Source organism: Gracilinanus agilis, chromosome 5, assembly GCF_016433145.1.
Source record: "Gracilinanus agilis isolate LMUSP501 chromosome 5, AgileGrace, whole genome shotgun sequence".
NCBI classification, from domain to species: Eukaryota; Metazoa; Chordata; class Mammalia; order Didelphimorphia; family Didelphidae; genus Gracilinanus; species Gracilinanus agilis.
Genome location: NC_058134.1, coordinates 96,480,919 through 96,505,996, shown reverse-complemented (window position 1 = coordinate 96,505,996; position 25,078 = coordinate 96,480,919). Strand labels below are relative to the sequence as shown.

Below are 25,078 nucleotides of genomic sequence, written 5' to 3'. Positions count from 1 at the left end.
GGTCCCCTCTGGACAACTTAGGGCAGAATAAATGTAATTGTTGTACAGGATGGACAAGGCATAGGTGGGCTCTCGTCTACTGTGCTGGGAGGTGGGTTCCATCCTTCGCCATAAGAAAATACGTCCACTTCAGTGGGATCAAAGCTCCATCTGGGTTTCCAGACTAAATTCCAGAAAAAAGCTAAAGACTAATTCTTTCATTTGGGAAGGGGCTTTTTTATGACAGTTCAGCCTCCTTTCAAAGTGCTCGTTGAGGTGGAGGAGATGGCATAAGGGAAGGAAGTAGCAGGAGGAAAAGGGAGTTTCCACCTTGAACTTAGGATGATGATGGCTCACATTTATAATTCACCAAGCTTCTGCCTCACAGCAGCCCTGCAAGTTTATCAGTTACCAACCTGTCCTTTAGAACCCGTGTCCTCTTGGACCTACATATCTCTCTTGGCCTGCAGTATCTGCCATAAAAGGAGGGACATAGACTAGGTAGCCTCTTTAGTCACTTTCAACTCTTGGTCCTTTCTCATGATTTACTGTTTTTTTAAACCTTTGCCTTCTGTTTTAGAATCATTCCTAAGTATTAATTTCAAGGCAGTAGAGTGATAAGGGCTAGGCAATTAGGGTTAAGTGACTTTTCCAGGGTCACACAGCTAAGAAGTGTCTGAGGTCAGATTTGAACCCAGAACCTCCATCTCTAAGCCTGGCCCTCCATTCCCTGAGCCACCCAGCTGCCCTACTATTTGCCTTTTACATCTGTACAGAATGATTCTTGGTGGGATTAAGGAACTTGGTCACAATCCTTTGTCGTGTGAAATATCAGAAGTGTGAACTTAAACTGACCTTTTCTGACTAAAGAGTCTGATGCTCTTTTTCCTGTGCCACCACCTTCAAATGTTCCAGGTTTTCTCTATCAGTGTGTGATATCCAGGGAGCTATCCAGCTAATCAGTTGTGGGTCTCCTTGTAAGGTTCTTTCTACGTGTGGTGGCAGTGAGCCTTTACCTTCCTTTGCTCCTTTTCTTGCCCCTGTCTTTCTCTGTGGTTCCCCCAGGACACAGGCAAGGTTTTAATACCTGTAACTTGGGAGGCAGAATCCTCTTGGGCATCTGGAGATTGCTTTGGATAGTCTTCACAGAAATACCTCTGTCCAAATGGATAAAAGGAAGACAAGGTCCATAAAAACCCCTAAAAGCCTTCTGAGGTGGGAGGGGAAGGTCGCTCTGAAAGCTGTGGCTCTCTCCAGAACAGTACCAGTGAGCTGGGCCAAATTCTTATGGGATGGATCTGAGTCCTGGGGTTACTGGGAAGCCACCCACTCACACTTTGAAGCTGATCCATGCCCTTTGGGCAGGGTGAATCATTCTCCTGAAGGCTCTGTCCCACTACACCTTCCATTCTCTCCTTCCTCTATCCCTCTCTTCTTCTTGGTCCTGTCCCCATCTCTCCATATTCCCTCAGTCCCCTGTGGAGGTAGCTCATTCTCTCCTGTGTACAGGATGTAAGCTCCACTAATGGGATGGCACTGACTTCCCCAGAACCTGCAGGCTCTCCACAGTTCAGATTTGCCAGCTTGGCACTGAATTAATGCACGGTATAGTGGAAATTTGCATTGATTTTGGTATTTCTTCAGGTGTTGTCTGGCTCATTAAAGCCTCCACATAGTCTGTTTTGTAAAGCAGATCTGAGAGACACTGTGTTCCCTTTCTCTTTTCTGCTCTTCAACTATATAATCCCTTATATTTGTAGACAATCTCTAACTTTTTCAAGTGCTTTATCTCTTTTGATCTTGGCTTTGCTACTTACTACCTGTGTGACTTTGAGCCAGACATTTAACATCTCTGCTCTTGTTTCTTCGTTTATGAAATGTGGGAGGAAGGACTTAATGATAAATGCTTTCTGGCTCAAATCTGTGAGCCAATCATTCTTACACTGATCTTGTGAGATAGGTATGGAAGGGATATTTGTATTTTTTAGAAAAGAAAACTAGCACAAAACTGGTATACATTTAAGACCCCAAAGGTAGATAATGGAAAAGTTAGGACTAGAACCCAGGTCCCCTAAATCCCAGCATCAGGTTCTTTCCCCTAGAATAAGGGTTATTTACCTGGAATCTGTGGTCTTGGTTTTTAAAAATAATTTGATAATTGTATTCTAATATAATTGACTTCATCTGTAGTCCCATATATTGTATTTAATCCATTTAAAAACATTATTCGGATATTGAGTCCACCAGGTTGTCCAAGGGTTCATCTCTCTCTCTCTCTCTCTCTCTCTCTCTCTCTCTGTCTCTGTCTCTCTCTCTCTCTCTCTCTCTGTCTCTCTCTCTCTGACTCTCTCTGTCTCTTTCTCTCTCTCTGTCTCTGTCTCTCTCTCTGCCTCTCTCTGTCTCTGTCTCTGTCTCTCTGTCTCTCTGTCTCTCTCTCTGTCTCTCTCTGTCTCTCTCTGTCTCTCTCTCTCTCTCTGTCTCTCTCTCTCTCTCTCTCTCTCTCTCACACACACACACACACACACACACACACACACACACACACACACAAAGAACCTTTGCCTTTTAATATATTGTCCTGACAGAATATGAGAGACATGACCCACAAACTGGCTCTATAGTTTTAAGAATAGAAAGCCAAGCAGAACACCCCAAATTTTCAAAGATGGATCTTTCCAGTGGTGACAGTCTGTTAAGTGTTCTGTGTCCAAAGTAGCAGGCTAAGCCTATGCCAGCATCATTTACATTTTTCAGTTGCCTCTAAGTATGAGTAATTGGTGGCACACTGATTAAAATGATTTCTCAACAAATAAAATCATTTTGAGTTCACTACCCATTTCACTGAGAATTTGTCAATACCAGAGATGTGGGGAGAAGACATGGTTCCCCTCTTCTGGAAGAGCTTAAATCCAATAACCAGAGTGACAACACCAACAGTATCCAACCCTGAGAAGTTCCCACACTAGCACAGAGCCTCCAGGAACTCTGGGCTATTTCTTAGATATAAAGTTTTATAATGAATGCCAAGGTGACCCTAACATAGACAAGAGAAGCCAGTTTAACTGGGGTCAGGTAGCCTCTGGCCATAGGTAAGTGAAACCACCCTGCTTTGGAAATCTAAATTCCTGACCTTGATTTTGAATCCCCTTTCTCAACTACTGCCATGCTGAAGAGTAGCCAGGTCAAGGTCTCTCCAAAGACATCAGCCCAGGACTGTCCAGCATAGTTTGCCTTCATCCAAAAAGGTGCTGTGCACTCTGAGCAAAGCAAAATTTCAGTCACTCAAAGGAAGTGTGAGATTTACAAATCAAGAGACAGCTTCATCCCAAATGTTCATACAGACTATTTGTGTCCAATCTGTGGAAGGTGGAGCCTTTCATGCTTATACTGGTCTGAGCAGCCACAGTTGGACACACTGTACAGTGACCCTGACATAGTGATGTCCTTTTGGTCCTCTTTAAGTAGGATGGACAACAACCAACCAACTCTGCCTAATACAGGCCTGTGTGCGTTATGAGTGCTTCATAATCAATAGAACTCAAAAGTTTGATAAGCAGCCAGTCTGTAAAAAGAAGGGCAAGACTTTAAGTTTTTCCTCCAATAATCTACATATAGAACACTCTATATCAGTGGTTCCCAAACTTTTTTGACCTACTGCCCCCTTTCCAGAAAAAATATTATTTGGTGCCCCTGGAAATTATGAAACTATTTATTGAACTCAGAATAGAATGTAATACAAAATAAGTGTGGCCATCACTGCCTCCCTGGATTGCTGAAGCACCCACCAGGGGGCGGTGGTGCCCACTTTGGGAATCACTGCTCTATATAACTATGTATGTATATATATAAAAATATATATAAATATATATATGTAGTAGTTCTCAAAGTGAGAATCACCAACAACCCTTCTACAAGTATACAACAAAATTATTTTTATAATAATACTAACACTTATTTTAATTTCTAATACAGTAAATTACGATCGACATAACCTACACATTTTGTCTGTATTTGCATTTTTTTTAATATTTGTAGGTATGTTTTATATTTGTGTGTATTTGCATTTTTTTTCCTCTTTGGGAGGTCCTCAATTTTGTAAAAGGGTCCCGAGAGCAAAAAGTTTGAGAATTGTTACTCTCTGGAAAACTGGTCTTTGGGCATTCAGGAGAGGCAGCCCATTTTATAAGTTAGGTATCTAACTTCTCCCAGAACCCGGTTATTTTGGGAAAGAGAACAGACAGGATCTCCCGAGGCCTCAGTTCATTGCTCATACCCAGAGACTATGCTGTGTCTCTCAATTGTGCAAAAAGTACAGCTCTTCCTGGCCTGTCTCCCCAGTTCTTTTCTGCACATTCTCTAAAGACTTGAGCAGAGAAGGCAAAGAGGAAGAATGCCAATTAACACACTCCTTTTGACAGCCAAGGGAACGGATATCCTTTGCTTGGCGCTTCAACACAAAGGCAACACTTTTCCAAGCACCAGCAGTAATGATAACTAATTCCAATATGAATTTTACCAGAGTCGATTTCCCAACTCTCGCTCCTTGACCTATTGCAAATCTTTTCCATCCACACCCAGACACAAAGTCTATTTTTAAAATGTCTAATCTGTCATGAATAAAAGGCAATTTAGCTGGTTGGAGGCTATTTCTGGGCAGCTGGCTTTTGCTTCAGTTAAAGCAGTGCATCTGAATAGATTAATATAAAATAGCATATATTCAAATGCTCTACAATACTGAGTAATCATGAAGCATTTGTATATTTTAAAAATGTTTTATCATCACTTTTGGTTTCTGATTTCCAAATACAACCCTGAGAGATAGTTTAGTGGTTTTCTCCCAGTTTTTCAGTTATGGAAACCAAGAGATCCTAGAACCTGATGTAGAACTGGAAGGAATCTCAGCAGCTCCTTCATTTTGTGTATAGATAAACAAACTGGGGCCAAAGGGGGCTAAATGGTTAGATTAAGGTTCTCTAGGTAGTAAGCATCAGAGATGAAATTTGAACCAACAAAATGTTGGGGACTCATTTAGGGTCAAGATAGCCAAATATGAAAAGAACTCCTAGCCCCAGAGTTTCCATTTTGCTGCTCACTGATGCATGTCAGACAAAATATTTCCCTGTCAGTCCCAACTGTCCAGCATGCTTTCTTGGAAGACTCACTGCTGAGCTTATTGTATAGCATACTTCAGCCTTAGAAATAAGTACAGTATCTCTCATTTTAACCCAATGTACAGAACTTCAAGCTTATAGATAGTGATAAAGTAGGAAATGAGTATTACATGAATGGCAGCCTTGAACTTTAGGAATTTTTATAAGTACATTTTATGTCAGAATGAAACCCTATTGGCAAATGTATAACAATGTTCTTTTGGGCACTGTACATCTCAGGACTAAAATTCTGAGAGCAGCAAGGGATCTGTAGGCACATGATCAAACCCTTTGGGTCTGAGGAGGGTAGCAGGGTATGGATAGGCACAATTATCAGACAACATATAGGAATCAAGAAAGTTCTGGCCATTTTTCTTGTAACTACCAAATAATTTTAACTCAAACTAGTATGAGAGGGTTTTTTTCACCCCAAAGGAATTAACCTCTCATTTTAGAATGCAAATCAACAAACCCATATAATTTCCTGTATAGAAATTAATTTGACAGTCAATTTTGCTAGACTTCAGCTGTTCTAAAAATGTGTGTGTTGGCGGCAGGGGGAGAGGTTACCTGTGCCCAAATATATGTCTGATAATTTTTCAGAAAGTTCATACTCCTCTTAAAAAAAAGGAAATCAACAATAACTTTTCAACTTATCCATCATAAAATATCTCATTCTATATAGTTAGATGAATGCCTCTTTAACAAGATAGATAGATAGATAAATAGATGGAGACAGATAGATAGACCGACACAGAAACCTATATCTATATATATTCCTAGACTGCCTTATCTAAATTAAATGATAAACCCCGTGTGAGCAAGCTTCATTAAATGGTGTAATCTCATTCTAAAAACACCTGAACTCAACAATGTATTTTGGTATGCGTGATAAGCACTAACTGAAAATGCTTATCAGTTTCATAGGTTTTTAGTTCATAGATCTTAGAGATTTAGTTCAGCTTCTCCATTTTAAAGATGGCCAATCAGAGAGTTAAGTGGCTTACTCATTGTCTCATGTCTAGGTAGAAGCAGACCAGTCCTAGAACCCAAGGGATCTGACTAACTTCTAGTCATATAACACGGGCAATGATTACTCACGGAACCTTGCCTCTCCTTCCTTTTGTTTACACTGAGAAGTTCAGCCTGAATTTATTTTGAGATTGCTAAACTCTGAGGACTCTTTCCTTGAGCAAGAGCTAAGGATTCAGCTCCTTAACAGGTCCTGAACCTAAGGAACCTCACTAGATATGAAAGATCCCTCACAATAGTGAGAACAGAACTGTGAAACTTGATATGCTTTTTCCTAGTCATAATTTCCATGAACCCGAGGGGGCCATACTCAGCTCTCTTCCACCTATAGTTTTCTCACTCCCCTCTCTCCCTGCCCAGCCTCCAAACCATTACCACCACTGACCCCATAAGTGTACTTCCACTGAAGACAAGACGTGTATTCTCATTGAACTCTGGGCTTATATATCAGATTTAAAATATGTTTTCTATGAACATTTCTATGAAATTTCTATGAAATTGCACAATTTTCTCCAACTAGTGCAAGACTTTTTAGCGTTCACTTTTTGCTAAGTGTTTGTGAATGAGATTACTTAAAAGGAGGAGTAAAGGTTTTGGTTGAACCTAAGATCTCTGGGCAGCAGAGCATTTATGATAGTGCTTTAAGATTTGCAAAATGTTTTATTCAAAATGTTAATTCATTTGACCCTCCTAGCAACTCTTTCAGGTAAGTATAATTATAATTCCCACTTTATAGATGGAGAAACTGAGACAGAGTAGGTGACTTGCTGAGGGTGATGGAGTGTAGTGTTTAAATCCTCTACTTTAACCATTGCATGGCCTAGCTGCCATTGAACATCAAAATGAACAAGATTATGGCATCATCTGGGTAAGCAACTTCCATGGATGGGGGTTTGAACTCCTACCAACTGCACAGCATCTTAGCTAAGACAGGATGAGGACCCCGGGGGAGAACATGTGCCAGCCACTACCACCTCATCCCTCACCACCATGGCCTTGCAGACTACAGTGGAAGTGGCCCACCACCCTGAACCCAGAGGCCTTCAAAGCTGGCTCCATCCTATCTTTATCACCCTGTTTCCTGCTGTTCCCCAAAATGAACCCTCTTCTACAGGCAGTTCCCTCTTCTCCCTGCCTCAACATGTCAGGCTTATTCCTCGTTCAGAGTCTTTGGTGCTGCTCTTCTATGGATGCTGGTGCTCTTCCTTGATCCTTGCTATCCTTCAAGGTTCTGCTCAGATTTCTTTTCCTTTATTAACCTTTCCCTGACTAACTGAACATATAGAAAAAACCCAACTTTCTCCTTTTGACCTCCTGTACCACATATTTCTCCGTATTACGTGTTTGGCACAACCATACGGTACTCTGCATTGTGACTTAATTGTTTCATGTGCCCACATCTTGTCTCCCCAGTTACATTTAAGCTTCTGGAAGGAGAAGGATCCCCATCTTCTCTTGTCATTTCATCACCTCCTTTGAGGGGAAGGATCCCATCTTCTTCCCCTTTTAAACTCATCACCTCCATCCCTAACAGCCCAAGTGTGGAATTTTAGGAAAAGTAGGTGTTTAATACTTGCTGAATGAATTGTTGTTATATTATGCTCTTTGCATGGCAAATAAATCTTCATTTGCAACAGGACAGGAAAGCTGGATTTGCTGAATCAAGTCAAGCCAATCCAGACAGACCACGAGGATTTTCCTTTTTATTTTTTTAGTGCTTTTAGCATCAGGAATAAAGTTTTAAGGCCATACTAGAGTTCTACTGAAAACGAATTCAGCTAGCAGTGACAGGTAATGGTGAAAGTAGCAGTGTGGAAAGAATGTTAGACTTGAAGTCAGTGGCTCTGGGTTCAAATCCCATCTTTTCCACTTACCAACTTGTGCAGGTCCCTCAGTCTCTCTGGGACTCAATTTCCTCATCTATAAAATTGAGACAACTTAATTTTGTACTACATGACCTGTAAGGTCCCTTCTATTCTACTTTTCCTCAAGTACCACACTGGGGCAGGTAGAGTGATGAGATGACAAGAGAAGAAGATGGGAACCTCCCCCTCAAAAGAGGTGATGAAATGTCAAGAGAAGAAGATGGGATCTTTCTCCTCAAAGGCAGTGATGAGATGACAAGAGAAGAAGATGGAATCCTTCCTCTCAAAAAGCTTACAATGTAGTTGGAAAGACAAGAAGTGGGCACATGAAACAATTAAGTCACAATACAGAATGCCACAAAGTTGTGCCAAACAAGTAATATGGGGAAATATGTGATACAGGAGTTCAAAGGGAGAAAGTTAGGACACTGTGGACTGAACTAGTTGGGACCACTGGGTCTGGAATGAGGAAGATCTGAGTTCAAATCCAGCCTTGGACACTTAAGATCTCTGTATCCCTGGATAAGACAATTAACCCCTGTCTGCCTCAGTTTCCTCATTTGTAAAATGGGTGTAATAATAGCACCTAACTCCCAGGTTGTGGTGAGGATCAAATGAGATAGCACAGTGCCTGGCATATATTAGGTATTTTATAAATACTATTATTATTATTATCATCATCATTATTATTCTATGATAAGAGGCTGCTGGGTGTATAGAGAACTGGACCTGGAGTCAGGAACCTGAATTGGAGTCAGTCAAATCTAGACTCAGACATTTAATAGCTAGGTGACTCTTAATCTCTAAATGCCTCAGTTCCCTCAGTTGCAAAATGAGGATCTTAATAGCACCTACTTCACAAGGTTGTTTTGAGGACCAAATGAGATATCTGTAAAGCACTTAGCACAGCACTTAGAACATGGTAGGCACTTAATAAATACTTGTCCTCTTCCACTCCCTATGACAAATGATTTATTTGGGTCATTCATTTCATGTGTCTATCAGTCTTGCTTGCCCAACAGTATTCTACTCCCTATGAGCCACTACATTCTGGCTTCCTCTAAAGTGTGGTTTCCAGTTTAGACACTGAAGATTAAGAACATCATCAATAAGTTGGGGGTACCAGAGAAGGGAGCCAGCACGGCGAAGCGCCTTGGGTCCATGTCATATGAGTATAACTTGAAGAGAACCAGGCAGGATTAGTTTAAAGAAGAGACATGAAGGGGGAATATAATCTCTCTTTAAGAAGGACTGAATTATGGCGGGGAGGACTTTGATGTGTTCTGTTTGGCACCGGAGGGCAGAACTCAAAGCACTGAGTGGCTTAATTGAAGCTCAACATGAGAAAAGACTTTCTGACATTTGGAGCGGCCCGTCTCTAGAGGCTCAGGGTCCATCCTCCTTGGAGGTCTTCCAGCAGAAGCAGGTGTCCATTGGTCAGATATATCAAAGTAGAAAATCCTTTTGTGTATGGGTTGAACCAGATGGCCAGCCGCTTTCCTTCCAACTGTGGAATTCCGTGATTCCGTGTCTCCTTGTACATACAAGGCAGAATACCTTCCAGGTGCTGATACCTGCAGAATTCTACCTATCCAGCTTTCGACTGCCCAAAGATCAATGTTTCCCAAGTATTATCCCCAAAAGGTCTTAACTGATGACCCTTTAAATAAGAGGCACTTTTGGGCAGGGGATTTTCATTGTCATCGTTCAGGATAATTTCCATTAGGAATCTACTCAGTCTTTGGTCCCAGCACCTGCAGAGCCAGGTTAAGCCAGAGCATTCTGGAAAAAGTAACTGGTTTTTATCAGTGTACTTTGGGCCTGGTCTCTACCCACACCTAGTATTCTCCCCCCACCACACACACACCCAGAATCCCAAAAAGGAATATCCGACTCACTGTTGTGGAGGTAGCGTAGGGAGCCAGAGCTGCAGAGGGAGGCTTGGCTGAACTCTGGAAGGAGGGCAGGCAGAACCTCTGGCCTGTGTCCGGGGGAGAAGAGGAGGCATAAATTCGAGTTTCTAATCGCTCAGGCTCATTCTTATACGATTCAAGAGGAAAAGTATGTTGCTTGATCACTTGGGTAGGGGTAGATGGTGAAGACGAAAGGCCGGATGCTGTGGAGGAGAAACGATAAAGCGCTATTAGAAATTTGGCCTGGACCAAGTCAGGCAGATGACAAAATCTGTGCTTTCCTGAGGGCTGGGAGCCTCTATCAAATTCTTTGCTTCTGGAAAAAAACAGCCTCTGCTCCGACCTTTGGGAAGCGGGCTCCTTCTGGATCCCCTTCTCCCACATCTTCAGGACCTCCTGCGATGCTTCAAAATACCCATCACACGCTATTCCCTCCAGAGTGTCCCCTAATATCACCAGTCAGAACTGATCTTTCTCTTTCTAAATATAATTTTTGTGCCCTGAGTTATAGGCTTTCCCCCCCTTCTGTGAATGTATTATATTTGCCCATCGGGGTTACACAATACACAAGGAAAGGACATTGAGGTCCAAACTGAAGTACTTTGCACAATGTCAGAGGGGTAGAGAGTGGCAGAGCTAGGACTAGAAGAACTGGGGTCTCTTCAAAATTTCCCACGAGCTAAATATCACAGATATGATCATTGCCATCTTCTAGATGAAGAAGTCTACAAAGGCTTACAATAAAAGCAGGACCCAAACCTGGGTCTCCTGGATCCTAACTCCATCACGTGTTAGAAAGTAGAACATGTTCAGAGTTAAGGAAGATGAAGCTGAATGATTAACATTTGACCTCCTAAACGTAAACCCATCATTCAGTATTAACTGGGTCCAAACAATAGACAAAACTAAAAATGCCATTTTAATTGTCTTTAACATTTAGCATGAGCCTCAGTTCCAATCAGAGTTTTTGTTTTTCTGATCCGAGTCTTAAATTATTATGCTAGTTTCAGTTAATTTCCATCTCTTCCCCTCTTGTGGAGTCATCCTCAGTTAACTTGTATGTCTTGTACATGTCCTTTTAAAGTAAGAACTCTTCTCATGAATTCCCTGTTCTCCCACATCCTTGTCTTTGGGAACTCTCCCCCTCATTTCCTCCTCGGAAGCAATTCTGCCTGCCTTCCTCGCCAGAGTTTTGTTCTTCAGGCCCTTTTATTTTTCTCTTTTTCCCCCCCTTTAAAACCCTTACCTTCTATCTTGGAATCAACTGTAAATTGGTTCCAAGGCAGAAGAGCGGAAAGGGCTAGGCAATGGGGGTTAAGTGACTTGCCCAGGGTCACACAGTAGGAAATGTCTGAGGCCAGCTTTGAACCCAGGACCTCCCATCTCTAGGTCTGGCTCTCAATCCACTGAGCTACCCAGCTGCACCCCATTTTTTTATTTTTCTTGAGTTAAATTTACTCTTATAGGTCAGGCCATGAGATCATACCTACCTCTGACTCTGAAGTTCACTCTCCTAATTCAGCAGTTGTCAGGATAGGAAGGAAACATGGCAGGGTGTGGAGGTGGAAGGCATGGAGGTGGCTGTGCCAATGACTGTTTCTGATTATATTGGCTGAGTTCATTGCCCCTATTTTCTGAGGATAATACTCCTACTTTGGACCTCCAATCTGCCTCAGCAAAAGTTCCTCTACTTGGTAGTCCAGGTAGAAAGGGTTCAATCAACTAGTTCTCACCAATGTGTTAAAAGCTGATAATGAGGATATTATCCTTTCAAAAGAACTCTGAATTTTAGCTTTGGTTGACAATTTGGTACCCCTAAGGAACAAGAAAGGAAATACAGGAATCCACAATAAATACTAGAGATAGACTTGGTGGCAAGGAGCCTTTTCTTATGCCTTCCAAATCATAACATGTAAGAAATCACCTACTTCACCTAAAAGAAAAGGAATTTCTACTAAGAAGATCAATGCCTGAATTTTATGGAAGGTTATTAAAGCTGGAAGGGACCTTAGAAATCAATGCAATCTAAGCCCCTTATTTTACAGCTGGGAAATTGAGGTGGAGAGAAAGGAAGTAAATTGACCAAGGTCACAACGTAAGGCACGGAAAGCCAGGACTAGAACCCAGGTCTTCTGACTCTCTGTGTCGCCACAAATCTTTCTGGAATGTTGGGTGTTTTTCATAGACCTGAAAGCCATTTTCTAAAAGCAAATGGAAAACACACACATATGCACATATATAATGCACACATACATAATAAATATGAATGTGTGTGTTGTGTGTGAATGAAAAATCAACTCTCAAAGGCCTTCTCAGATATTCAGTTCTTGAGCCAAGATAACTGGGCTTTTCTGAAATGTTGTTGCTAACAACAGAAATGCCTGCCTAAAGAAACAACAGTGCCCGAATAGGAAAGAAGGTTGGACGTGCTGCTTGTGAGCCTTTTAAGGTGATTTTTTAAATTAAGTGTGGGATTGCATAATATAGAGGGTAAGACATAATCCTGGCATAGTCAATCCCATTTAACTATTTCAAATAAATCATTTTTCCCCTCAATAAAACCTGAGGGCAAATTGTCCTATTCTTTACCTCTCTTCTGGCCCTCCCACCCCATGACATTAGTCCCAGGCCATTCAGTGGCTATTGGTCATTTATGTGGGGGACCCCGAATTTGTCTCTGTGGGGAGTCAGAAGGAAAAGAAAACCAAGTCTCTGTCCTCAGGAAGCCTACCACCTAATTATGGAGACAAGACAAGAAAGGCAAACAAAAGCAAAATAAGATGTAGCAGATAGTATTTGATTTGAGGCGGTAGTTATACAGGAGTTTGCAGAGAATAGAGGAGAAGATGAAGGTAGACTGGAGTGGTCCAGGAAGGTCTCCTGGAAGAACTATTTGGGTTGGGTCCCTGATTCCCTTAAAAAGAGATCTGCCTAGTCTGTTAAAGCAACCTTTTATTTATACTCTATTAAAACAATGTTTTATTTACATATATGAAATAAGTATTTTGTTTTATTTAAACAAAGATTATATCTTTGCCCAATGGGAGCATCCCTTATTTTTTAAAAAGATACAGTTAAAATATCAACATATTGGCTATGTCTAGGAATGAATGTATTCCTCACTTGGTACCACTATTTTACCACCTCCCTAACAAGAGGTGGGAGGCATGTGGACCATCCATCCGAGATGTCACCATTGATTACTGATCAGAGTTCCCAAGTCTCTCAACATTGTTTTCTTTGATATTATCATGATCACTGTGCAAACAATTCTCCTGGTTCTGTTTCCTTGGCTTGGCTTTCATTTATACAAATCTCCCCAAGGTCTTCTGTGTTTTTTTATCTTCATCCTTTGTTATCGCCCACTAATATTCATTACATCCATATACCACAATGTGTGTGCTGGATCTTTCCTAAAGCCCTATCTAGATAGGATAAAGCATACTATGTCAACAGTAACCCAAGAAGGCACCGTTCTAAGGGAGGCCCATTTCTTTCTCTTTCTGCAGGGAATGCGGTTCCTTTTAATGGTTCATTTTAGGAACAGAGCTGTAAAGTCTTTGAGGGTGAACAACGCCTTTTGATTCTCTAAATCCTACAGCCAAGACAAGTTAATAGGTTCGGTGAGTCAACAGAAACTGCTCCTGGCTGCTTCAGAGGGTGCCAAATGAATGGTTCCAGACACTAGGGAGCCATAAGCCAGAGCCCAAATAGGACCAAGTTGTGCCTTGTCAGCAAAAGTGAGGAAGAAAGAAGAAAAAAGGACAGATGAGGGGAGGTAGGAAAGAAGGAAAAAGAATGAAGAATGGAGGACAGAGGCAGAGGCAAAAAAAGAGGAGAGAAGAGTGGATAGAAGCAGGAAGAAAGAGAGAAGAAAGGAAAGAGGGGAGGAAAAGAGAGAAGAGTGAGGAGAACCCCAGCTAGGTTTGTAATTAGGCAGCACGGTATGGTGGAAAGATTTGGTGACTTATTATAATCCTAGATATTTTGCTAGAAATTTGTACAAATCTGGGCAAATCTCTTTATCTCTCTTTCTGTTTCTCTCTCCCTCTCTGTCTGTCTGTCTCTCTGTCATCTCTCTCTTTGTCTCTGTCTCTCTCTCCCTCCCTGTCTCTCCCTCTTCATAACAAAAGACAAAAGGACAAAGGCTGGGCAAACAGGATTAAGTGACTTGCTTATGGTCACACAGTTAGATGTGTCTGAGGCCAGACTTGAACCCAGATCTATAGGCTTGGCTCTCAATCTACTGAACCACCTAGCTGCCCCTAAACTGTCTTTTAATCTCAAGTTCTGAATGGACCCAAGTCATTTGATGGCACTGAAGACAGGTGGTCACTGAGGAATTGTCTCTCAGAGAATATGGGCTTAAGCTGGGGGCAGCAAGCCTTATTCCCAAGGGATGGAGGAAGAAGACCAAACAGGCGCAGAGAAACAACTGTGGTGAAGGGAAGGGAATGAGAAACCCAGGATAGCTTCTTGGAAGAAGGAAGGAATTTGGAGCAAAACCAAATGACGTTCGGTTTCATGGTCTTTGAGTTCCTGCCTATGGGGGTAAATCCATCAGATTCTCTTAAGATCTCACAGTCATGTGATATCAGGGCTGCAAGAGAACTTGAGAAATCATCTGGTATAAAATCTTTTTGACCCTCCGTCACAAACAGGCTTCTTTGGGATCCCAGTATTCAAAGGGGAATTAAAAAATGAAGGCATTATTTCTTTTTTTAAAAATTCTGATTTTTATCAACATTTCAAAAAAGAGAAAACATTCCCATTTACAAAGTAAACAAAGAACAACCACTTAATTTTTATTACAGAAAAAATGTGTATTGCTTAAAAAATGTATATCATAAACACATGTTAGTTTCAGAGATGACCTACTTGCCTTGGTTTTTCTTTGAATTTCTTTCTGTTTCCTTCTACATATTTTATTTATTTTGTTTTGAAAAAACCTAACCTTCCATCTTAGAATACTGCACATTGGTCCCAATGCAGAAGAGCAGTAAGGACTAGGCAAAATGGCTTGCCCAAGGTGGTAGAGCTGGGAACTTCTAGAGGACAAATTTGAACCCAGGGCCACCTTATCTCCAGTCTTGGCTCACTATCCATTGAGATACCTAACTGCTTCCCTTTCTATACGTTTTAAAGATACTTCAATAACTCTCTTTTATTTCTTCTCTTTACTTTGTAAATACTATCACTGGCTTCGTGTTGCCCCCAAAATAAAATGAGAAAGACGTACTTCTTATCACAAATAAGCCTCATCATGCAAAACAAACTCACACATTTGCTCTGTCCAAAAATATATGTCTCCTTGGCACCTTGGGTCTATCACCTCACTCTTAGGAGAAGAGTAGCATGCTTCATTCCACCCCCTAACCCTCCCATTTAAAAAAATTCCAAACTAAAATGAGATTTCCCTTATACACAATAAAACATAAAAAGAAGTTTGTTCATGAAACTGTGAATCTCCATTTTGTATATCTTGCCTTTCTTCTAAGTATTTAACAAATTCAACATATTGCTTTTAAAGCTGTCCCGCCTGTCTATGATTCCTTCTGGCCTCCCTTCTGTTCTCTTCTATTTTAAAAACATGTTTTGAGACAGCTAGGGGACTCAGTGGATGGAGAATCAGACCTAAGGATGAGAGATCCTGGGCTCAAATCTGGCCTCAGACACTTCTTTAGCTGTGTGACCCTGGGCAAGTCACTTGACCCCAACCACATTCTATATATTCCTTTATATGCCTTTACTACTCTTCTGCCTTGGAACCAATAAACAGTACTGATTCTAAGACAAAAGGGAATGGTTTAAGAAAAAACCATGCTTTAGTGGCTCTCCTTCCTTTTCTTTTTCATCAGGCAACCCTATCCCTCGCTCCCTTCTTCTTCATTTACCTTGCCAAAATGGGATGCTGGGATTGAGATGAAGGATGGTCCCAGAACTAGTCTTTGTCCCTGCCATGGTTCCTTCACCAAAAAAATAAAAAGTCCCTTGTCCTATTCCTCATCTGGCCAAGTAGATGAAGAGTTTTTCCATTTTAGAAAGACTCAAATGCTCTCAAAACCTGGATTTGGGTATGCTATCTAGTCCAACCTCCTCATCTTACAGATGGGGAAACTGAGTCATAGAAGAAGTGACTTTCTCACGGTCGTACAGACAAACAGTAGTAGAACCATAATCAGAACCCAGGTGTTCCAACTGCCAATTACCTTCACTTTCCATTCTTCCTTCTTTTTTGTCAACCACATTCTATATATTCCTAGCTGAGGGCTGGTTAGCACAGGAAGAAAGAACTGGAAAATATATTCTTGCTTGGTATATCTTGAGATATAGTTACAGATATCCATAGAGATAGAGAGCTATAGATATGTCCTGTTGTCCATTTTGTACTCCCCTTCCTATACAACCTTCCCTGACTCACGATCACTAGGATATGTCCTTTCAGCTCTTTTTTAGGAGTGGGATGAATTAGCACTGAGTCATCTACACTCTTATTCAGTTTCCCTTGTGACCAGGGGCACACAGTTTTCAAGGTAGTTGGCTAGAGTGAAGGCTATAGTTTGTACTATGGAATATAACCAGTCCAGACTGGAGAGGATTAAACCTTATGACCTTGTCCTCATCAATCAGTCAACAGATGAAAATGAGTCTCTTATTACTTTGTAGTCACACGGTGTTCCCGATTTGAAATGGTATCTCCCAGCTTGAACATTTCACCTTAATTCACCAGATTTCAATGTCAATGACTTAAGGCTGTTGCCAGAAAAATGAATCCATCCTCAGAGCTTCAGCATTCTTCTCTGTAAAATGAGGAGTTTGGAGGAGATGATTTCCAAGGTCCTTTCCACCTCTGATATCTCTAAGATTTGCCCCCATCGAGGTTCCTGGCCCATCTGAGCTTTGCCTTTCATCCTTTAGTTTCCTTCTGTCATTCTTCCTCTTTCCTAAAACATAAGCACTGACCCGGCCATTCCTCTATGGTCCCATCTCCTCGATAAAGCCTTCCTTCTTTGATGACTTATTGCCTCCCTTTGTCAGTAACCTCTAGGTGACTCAGTCCAAGCCATCTCTGTGTGCGAGAGGAAAACGAGCCTTTAATTAATTTGTCTCTCTTCATGCCTACAGCCTTATTGTTGGTACCACACAATTTCCCTTTTCATTACACACTGCCTTATATTACCCTTTAGTAATTTCATGAGCGTCTGGCTTGTTTTCTCCAGTGGCCTCTACACCTGAAGGCAGGGTCCATGGCTCCTTATCGCTTTTCTGTACTCTCTTCAGCTCAGTAGAGTGCTGAGCGTACAAAAGATGCTCAGTGAAGACCTGTTGGTAAATTCCTTCTTCCCAAGGACATGCGTGTGTTCATAACAGAGGAGTAGTGAAGGAGATATTTTTGGCTGGAGGGGCACTTAAGATCTCATAATAAAAATGTTTATCGACTTCACCTAGGCTTAAAGTCAGTCCTCACTGGGAGGACCCAAACCTAAAGACAACGGAAAGGCTTCAGTTTATTTCATATGATTCCTCTTGGATTTTCAAGCTTCAGCCCAACTGGTGGAGTTGCTATTCCCACATTCACCATTCCATCTCCTGTTTTCATATTTTTGCCTAGGTCGTTCCCCAGGCTTGGAATTCATTTCCTCCACCTCCTAAAAATCTCTAGTTTCTTTCAAATGTCAGGACAGGAATCACCTCCTCTAGGAAGCCTTTCCTATACTATCCTTATGTACAGGCAAGTTGTTCATGCCTCAGATCATTAAGTCTATGTTTATCTCTTTGTCATATTCTCCTAGTAGAATAAAAACATCTTCTGGGCTAGGGCTACATTTGGTTTTGCCTTTGTATATCTCTAGTACCTAGCAGGATGCCTTGAATCTAAGAATTGCTTTAAAAATTGTTAGTAAATTGGATTCAACTAAGGTGCAAGGAATAGCCTGAATGCAGAGTTCTAATCCTTACTTAAGGCAGTGAGCTGCTCAAACTTTAAAGACTCATAGGAGCAGCTAGTCATTGCCCTTGCTTTTAAATGATGCTACTGAGATAACACTTGGAACTAATCTCCAGAGGTCAGTGCAGTTCCTTTCACCCAGACAGAGACACTGCTATGCTGGTGCTAATCTGTACGGTATGAATTTGTATACTTATTCAGGACAAGGACTTTTGTTGATGTGGTTGTTAATTGTTTTTATTTTGAATCCCCAATACCCAGGAGAGTGGCGTGCACTTGGTGAGTGTTAGTAAAATGTTTGTTCAAATGTCCAATCACAAAATTAAGCACTTGGTTTTAAGTGGCTCTTATAGCACCTTAAACAAAACGAAACAAAAAACTGGGTTTGGCCCATTCCTGGCCTTAGTCACAAGAGGAGTTGGTTGAGGAAGAGTAGACAGTTCGGTGAAAACCTATAGGTCAGGGAGCAGCTGGTGAATCAATGGATTGAGAGTCAGGCCTAGACATGGGAAGCCCTAGGTCCAAATCTGGCCTCCAACACTTCCCAGCTGTGTGGCCCTAGACAAGTCACTTGACCCCCACTGCCTAGCCCTTAATGCTCTTCTGCTTTGGAACCAATATATGATATTGATTCTAAAAGGGAAAGTAAGGGCTTTTAAAAAACAAACAAAAAACATGGTTCTGTGATGGGTCAGTGGTAGTATATATTCATTCATATAGAACGGACATCTATTAACATTGCGGTCTCCTCCTTGAGTCCTGGTGACATTCCTGGTCAGTTATATTCCAAAGGGTTTGAGGTTGATTTGGAATAAGAAAGTCTGGATTTGGTTTGCTGGGATGTTTGTTGAAGAAACACAGTTCAAAAAAGCTAACAGTTGGGTGGTGCTTCCTTAGCTATTTCCATTCCTGATTCCTTTCCTCTATCCCTCCGTGGAAGGTGAATAATGTTCCAAAAGCCTTCTCCCTGGGTTTATCCACCTGCCTTCTCAGTATCTATTCCAGCACAACCCATTCTTTCATAGAAGCCTAGAATCATAGAATGTTAGGGCACAGGACCATAAGATTTAGAGCTGAAGGAATCGAAAGATTTCTGTTGTCCAGAACTTAGAAAAGATAATAATAGCCAATGGTTTATTTAGGTAGTGTTCTAAGTTTTGCAAAGCACTGTACATAAATGTTGATTCTTAAAACCCCCCGGGAGATGGTTGTTGTTGCTGCTTTGTTGTTGTTATTAGTATTATTCTTCCATTTTACAGATGAGGCAAAGCTAGTAAAAGTGTCTGAGGCCAGGTTTGAACTCAAGTTTTCCTGACATCAGATTGAAAACTCTATCCACTCTGTACCTAGCTATCTCTAAATAGTTACCATTCACATAAAGCTTTATGGTTTGCAAAGAGCTGTACATAAATGATTTCATTTGATCCATTTATATCAAAATTCAATCCTTAGAGATTTGACCTTAGAGATCATCCAGGTCTACCTTCTCTTTTCATAGAATGGTAAATTACCTAAGTTCCATGGAAATGAAAGGATGTGCCCATTTAGAGAGTGGCAAGGCTACAACTAGAATCTGGATTTCTTAACTTCTATTCTAAGCTTTTTTCCATTATATCATAATTCTGGTTTTTTTTTGACATAATGATTTCCATGCTGGCATTTTCTCCTTTTATGGCTCCCCAACCCTGTGCATGTATTTTTTAAGACTGTAGTAACCAAGGAGATGCAAATCAGTGAACAGGATGATCCAGGTAAACAGAAATAAACCATTTATTCTTACTCAACAGGACTGATTGATTTGAGATTCAGAGGCTATGCCCTAGAAAAAAGGATCATAAATTTCAACCTGGAAGGGACTTTAGAGGTCTTCTAGTTTAAGTATTTCATTTTTACAGATGAGTTCTTAAAAACTCAAGTTACATTATGCCCAAAGGGCTTTTAAAAGACTGTCCTTCAATTCAGCCATACCACTGCTGGGTTTATACCCCAAAGAGATAACAAAGAAAAAGACTTGTACAAAAATATTTATAGCCATGCTCTTTGTGGTGGAAAAAAATTGGAAAATGAGGGAATGCCTTTCAAATGGGGAATGGCTAAACAAATTGTGGTATCTGTTGGTGATGGAATACTATTGTGCTCAAAGGAATAATGAACTGGAGGAATTCCATGTGAACTGGAAAGACCTCCAGGAATGCAGAGTGAAAGGAGCAGAGCCAGAAGAACACTGTACACAGAGACTGATAAACTATGGTAAAATAGAATGTAATGGACTTCTGTACCAGCAGCAATACAATGATCCAGAACAGTTCTGAGGGACTTATGAGAAAGAATGCTATCCACATTCAGAGGAAGAACTACAGGAGAGGAAACACAGAAGAAAAACAACTGCTTGAACACATGGGTTGATGATATGATTTGGGCTGTAGACTCTAAACAACCACCCCAGTACAACTATCAATAATATGGAAATAGGTCTTGATCAATGACACATGTAAAACCTGGTGGAAATGCATGTCAGCTATGGGTGGGAGTGGTGGTTTGGTGGGGAGAGAAATAACATGAATCATGTAACCATGGAAAATTTTCTAAAAAATTAAAAATAAATAAATATTAAAAATAAATAAAAATTAAAAAATAAAATTAGAAACAAAAAAAAATTAAGTTACACACAAGTAGTTAAGTGGCTGAACTGGTACTGGAAACCATATCCTTTGAGCCCAGATCCAGTCCACTTTCCCCACTGCTGCTTCCTGTAAATACCTCAAGGAGACAAGTGGAAGAGATATTCTGTTTGAGACTGGTCCTGATTGCCCCATTAGTCAATTGAGACTTTCTTATTAATCCCAGCCTCCCCTTTTAGCATATTTTCATTATTATCACATGCAACATTTGTAAAGTACCTGTTAATAATAGCTCGCATTTACATAATGCTTTGAGGTTTGTAAAATACAAAAGTTAAAACTCTTTTGCTCCTCAAAAACACCCCTGTGATTATTATGTAATATATTTATGTATTATGTATCCAAGGCAGGATTGGAAGTCAGATCTTCCTGATTCCAAATCCAGAACTTTCTCCATTTTGCCACCTAGAAGCCTCACTACACCTGAGGTGCTGTCCCATTTCATACCTAAGGGAAAACAAAGACCCCCTGCTCTCAGAGAGCTTACAATTTAGTTAGGAAAACGAGAAATATCTTTGTTAAATCTTAAGAAACAATTTAATATGCTGGTTATTTAGATGTATTTCTATATGTAAGCATTCTGACCATTCCCTCTCCCCAAAAAGAATATTAGTTTTTTGAGAGGAGGGACTTGGTCTCAGTTTTGTCTTTCTGTCCCCTTCCCAGTGCCTAGCACAGTGACTGGCACATAGTAGGTCTTTAATAAATACTTGTTGATTGATCAAAAATACTGTTAGAGAAGATCAATTGGTTAGGGAAGGTTTCTAGGATTAGATAAGACTTGAAGGGAAGGGCTAGAATTTAATATGACTGGACGAGAAGAACCATGGAAAACAGATGATACAAAAGTGAGTCAGAAATGTGTACAAGTGGTAAAATCCGTCTTGATTTCTTGGAAAATGAATTGTTTTAGTTGAGTTTTCCAGAGAGTTTGTCACTTCAAATACATTATATTTTACTTAATTATTTTGGGTGGAAATCTTTCTAAAACATATCAACTATTCTCCTGCCCTTCTAAACAAAATACAATGAATTTAAAAAAAAAGGAAACATGTACAAGGATGCTTAAAGAATATTAATCAACCAATTTGGTTAGAGTAGGAGAAATGGGTTCAGGATACTGAGACAACTAGATTTTAAGTCTGTTATTCTGTTTTGCTTCTGGAAACCAAACATTAATGTAAGGGGTTCTAATATCTTAGATACTGCAGCCCAGTCCATGGGAAAAGTCCACTTGCCCCTAGGCAGAACAATGAAAGACATGCCTATTTACCTGTGAAACTTCTAATCCATTATCCAGTAATAGTTTGCCTTTCTTTGAATGCTCAGGAGGTTCCCATGGAACTTGCTAAGCCTCAGTAGTCTGTTTTTGCCTGTCTAAGCTAATTATGTGAATAGTTCACGAGCAGTAAAAATAGATCTAAATAGATCTAAACATATCCCTATGTATGCTGGCCATATCTCTGACTGTAGCTCTCTTCTTTTGATTGTTTCCTTAAGGTTTTATGTGTGTATACATATGTGTATATACATATATGCTATATAGATACATTGTATGTAGATATTTATATGTATATATGTATATATATTTGCTTTATTCAATCTATCCAAAGATTCCTGCTGTCCAGAACTGTTTTGTGGTCTCTGCTCCATCCAACCTCAAGATTAATCAGTCAAAGAAATCTATTTTGGCCATGATGTAGCCAAGGACTGGTGACTGTTTCTTAACAAGGGTAATGAGAGATGATGCTGAAATAGGGAAGGGGTAGATTGTAAAGGTTCATACGCTCATAGAATTAGGGCTGAAAGAGACCCGAGTGATCACCCCATTCCATCTCCCTCATTTTGCAGATGAGAAAACTGAGGCAAAGTGACGTATAAGGGACTTAGTGCTCAAGGTCGCACAGGCTGTAGACATTGGAGGCAGAATTTGAATGTGGGTCCTCACCCCGTGAGTCCCTTTCCCATACAGCCTCATCCAGTATCCAGTGTGTTAGTTCTCCCTCCTTTCCCAAAATTTGCCCTCAGAAAAGGATCTGAGAAGCTCATACCCTGAGGTTTTAAGGACTCTTAGATCACCCCTCCTAAGAGTATGGAATGTCTTTCTGAATAGGGAACAAGGTCTTGGGCTATTTGTCAGGTTACAGAAATGGATCTGGGCTCGTCTGCTCTAATGACCTCTAACTGGAATCTCAAGCATCAGGGGGGGCTATGGAGGAAGGTGGGGAGAGCCTCGGCCTTACTCAGCTTTGTTCTTAGGTCAGCATCTGGAGTTCTGCATCACTTCAGGCCAATAAATCAAAGTTCTGTTTCCCCTAGAAGGGCTGTTTACAACAAAGTATTTCAGATTTTTGCCAGGCCAATGCTATCTGTTAAAAACAAGCAGTATTATTATTATTAAAATCAGATTGTGTTTGGGGGTAAACTCAGGATTAAGGACTGCAGGCTGAGGAACTGAGGGGAGAGTTGGATGGCCAGCCTGTCTGCCCTGTTAGAGCAGATAACTTTATTGAGAGAAATCCTCTGCCCAGGGCTATTAGTACCTGGATGTGACAGGCCTGAGGAGGAAGGCAGAATGATACAGAGGCATATTCAGTGTCCTGGGCACCAGGAGACCTGGGTTCTAATTCAGGTTCTGCCACTGCCTTGGGGAGATCACAACTTCCCTAGGCCTATTCCCTAATGGATAAAATGAGAAATTTGGGCTAGAGGGTCTTTCAAGTTCCTTTCTAGATCCAAAAGTCCACACAAAGGCTTCGTCTGCCCATCCTCAGCATTGGGGGCTATGGCCACCATGACCTAACAACGTCCCTGTCTTGTCTCCAGCTTCTCTCAGACTCCACTGTTTCCCAGCCACTGGTCCTGAACCTTTAGAACATCACAAGAGCTCTCTTAGCCCAGTCATGAGACCGCTTGTTCCTGCATCGCCAGCAGCTGTCTACCAACCTCATTTTTAGCTTTTAACAGTTGCTGAGACCAGCTCCCAAAACAGAGCCCAAAGTCAAATGAGTGCCAGCAGTAAATATATCCAAAATCAGGTAGGAAATCACCTTGGCTAGCCAAGGTTGGAAAAAGGGAAAGAAATGGTTTCTGAATGAAAAGCATTACCCCTTCTGTGTCCCTGGAACTTCCCAAGAGGGTCTTTGGACTGAAAAAAAAGTTGAGAAATACATTTCTATCCAGTGAAAACAGAATGGATTTGAAGAGAACAGATCCCAGGGCGTGATTTTAGAAGGCAGACACAGAAGTCTTCTTTTAGGCTAAAATGAATGTTAACTGTTATCATGGAAAAAGTTCTAGACTTGGAGCCAGGAAGTTCTGAGTTCAAATCCCACCTCTGATTTACCAGCTATGTGTCCCTAAGCAAATCCCTTGATTGTCTGTTTCCTCATCTGTAAAGTGGGGATAATAATATTAGTTGCTTTACAGGATTGTTGTGAGGATTGAATGTATGTAAAGTGCTTTGTAAATATTAAAGTACTAAAAAGCTTAGTTATTATGCAAGTAGAGTATGAAGGAAACTTCAAAGTTGATATTGGGGGGAAACCTCAACATTAGTCAATGGGGCACTTGGCATCCCCATCTCCCTCACTGTGACAGTGAGATTCTCAAACCTCTCATCTCCTGTCCTTGCCTGATGGAAGAGGGCCTGTCCCAGGATGCCCCCTTCCTTCGTGGGGTGCTGGCCACAGTCATCTGCGATGGGAACACAAGCCCTTGGCTCTGTTGACTCAACACACCACCTGGTATCTCCACCCTTGTCAGGCACCCCGGGAGTGCAGTGCTTGGTGAGACTGAATGAAACCTGTCCATGTGTGCAAAGGGGAGGCAGAAGGGGGAGGAAGCCGGAGGGGGCCTTCCCAACTGGGATCGAGTCCAAGCTGCTGTTTCCCTTGTCATCACTGGGGCTCGTTTCTATGGTGTTGCTCTGGGCATCTGGGCTATTCTCATTCACATCACGTAGAAAGTGAGTTCTGTGAATCATCCCTCCCCAGTGATTAATTTGTAAAATTCTCTGCAATGGGGGGGGGGCGAGGGAGGAAGGAAAAGGGGAAACCATGGGACAGCTGGGAAGCTGCAGATGGAAGGGTAACAGCCATCTCTACACAGGAACAAGCACGTCTGCTGTCTCTTTTAAAAGATAAGCTGGGTTCTCCTAAATGCATGGCAAAAGCGAACAATCCAAGGCCATCCAATCCATCCCCTTGTGTCCATGGATGATGGCACCAAACTGTTCCAGCCAGATGGGCATCCACTTTCAAGGATTAACAGAGAAAGTGATTCCACAGTCCTTCCCGACTATCCCAGTGTTTACAGGTGGGCTACAAATGTACTCGCAACCCAAATCCACGATGATTAAAATAGTTAAGACCAATAGTAGGTCACTCTAGCTGCCCTTCTCCCTTAACACCCTTTCTTTCATCTTCCCTGACGCCTTAAATTCTTTTAACTAGAAGGAGAGAGGGAACGGTAGGGAGCAAAGCCTTTGATTCCACAATGAGAAAAAATA

General features: G+C 41.2%; 1 protein-coding gene across 5 annotated transcripts in view; it reads right to left on the bottom strand.

The window, feature by feature from the left end:
* Window positions 1-25,078, bottom strand: part of PRKAG2 (protein kinase AMP-activated non-catalytic subunit gamma 2) — a 472,166-nt gene that overhangs the window by 107,649 nt on the left and 339,439 nt on the right. For 2 of the 5 annotated variants that reach the window (XM_044677448.1, XM_044677449.1), the window contains one exon: window positions 9,921-10,142. In XM_044677448.1, the coding sequence (XP_044533383.1) occupies window positions 9,921-10,142 (222 nt within the window). The remainder of the gene's footprint in view (window positions 1-9,920; window positions 10,143-25,078) is intronic. The other 3 variants (XM_044677447.1, XM_044677450.1, XM_044677446.1) reach the window with 2 other exon arrangements.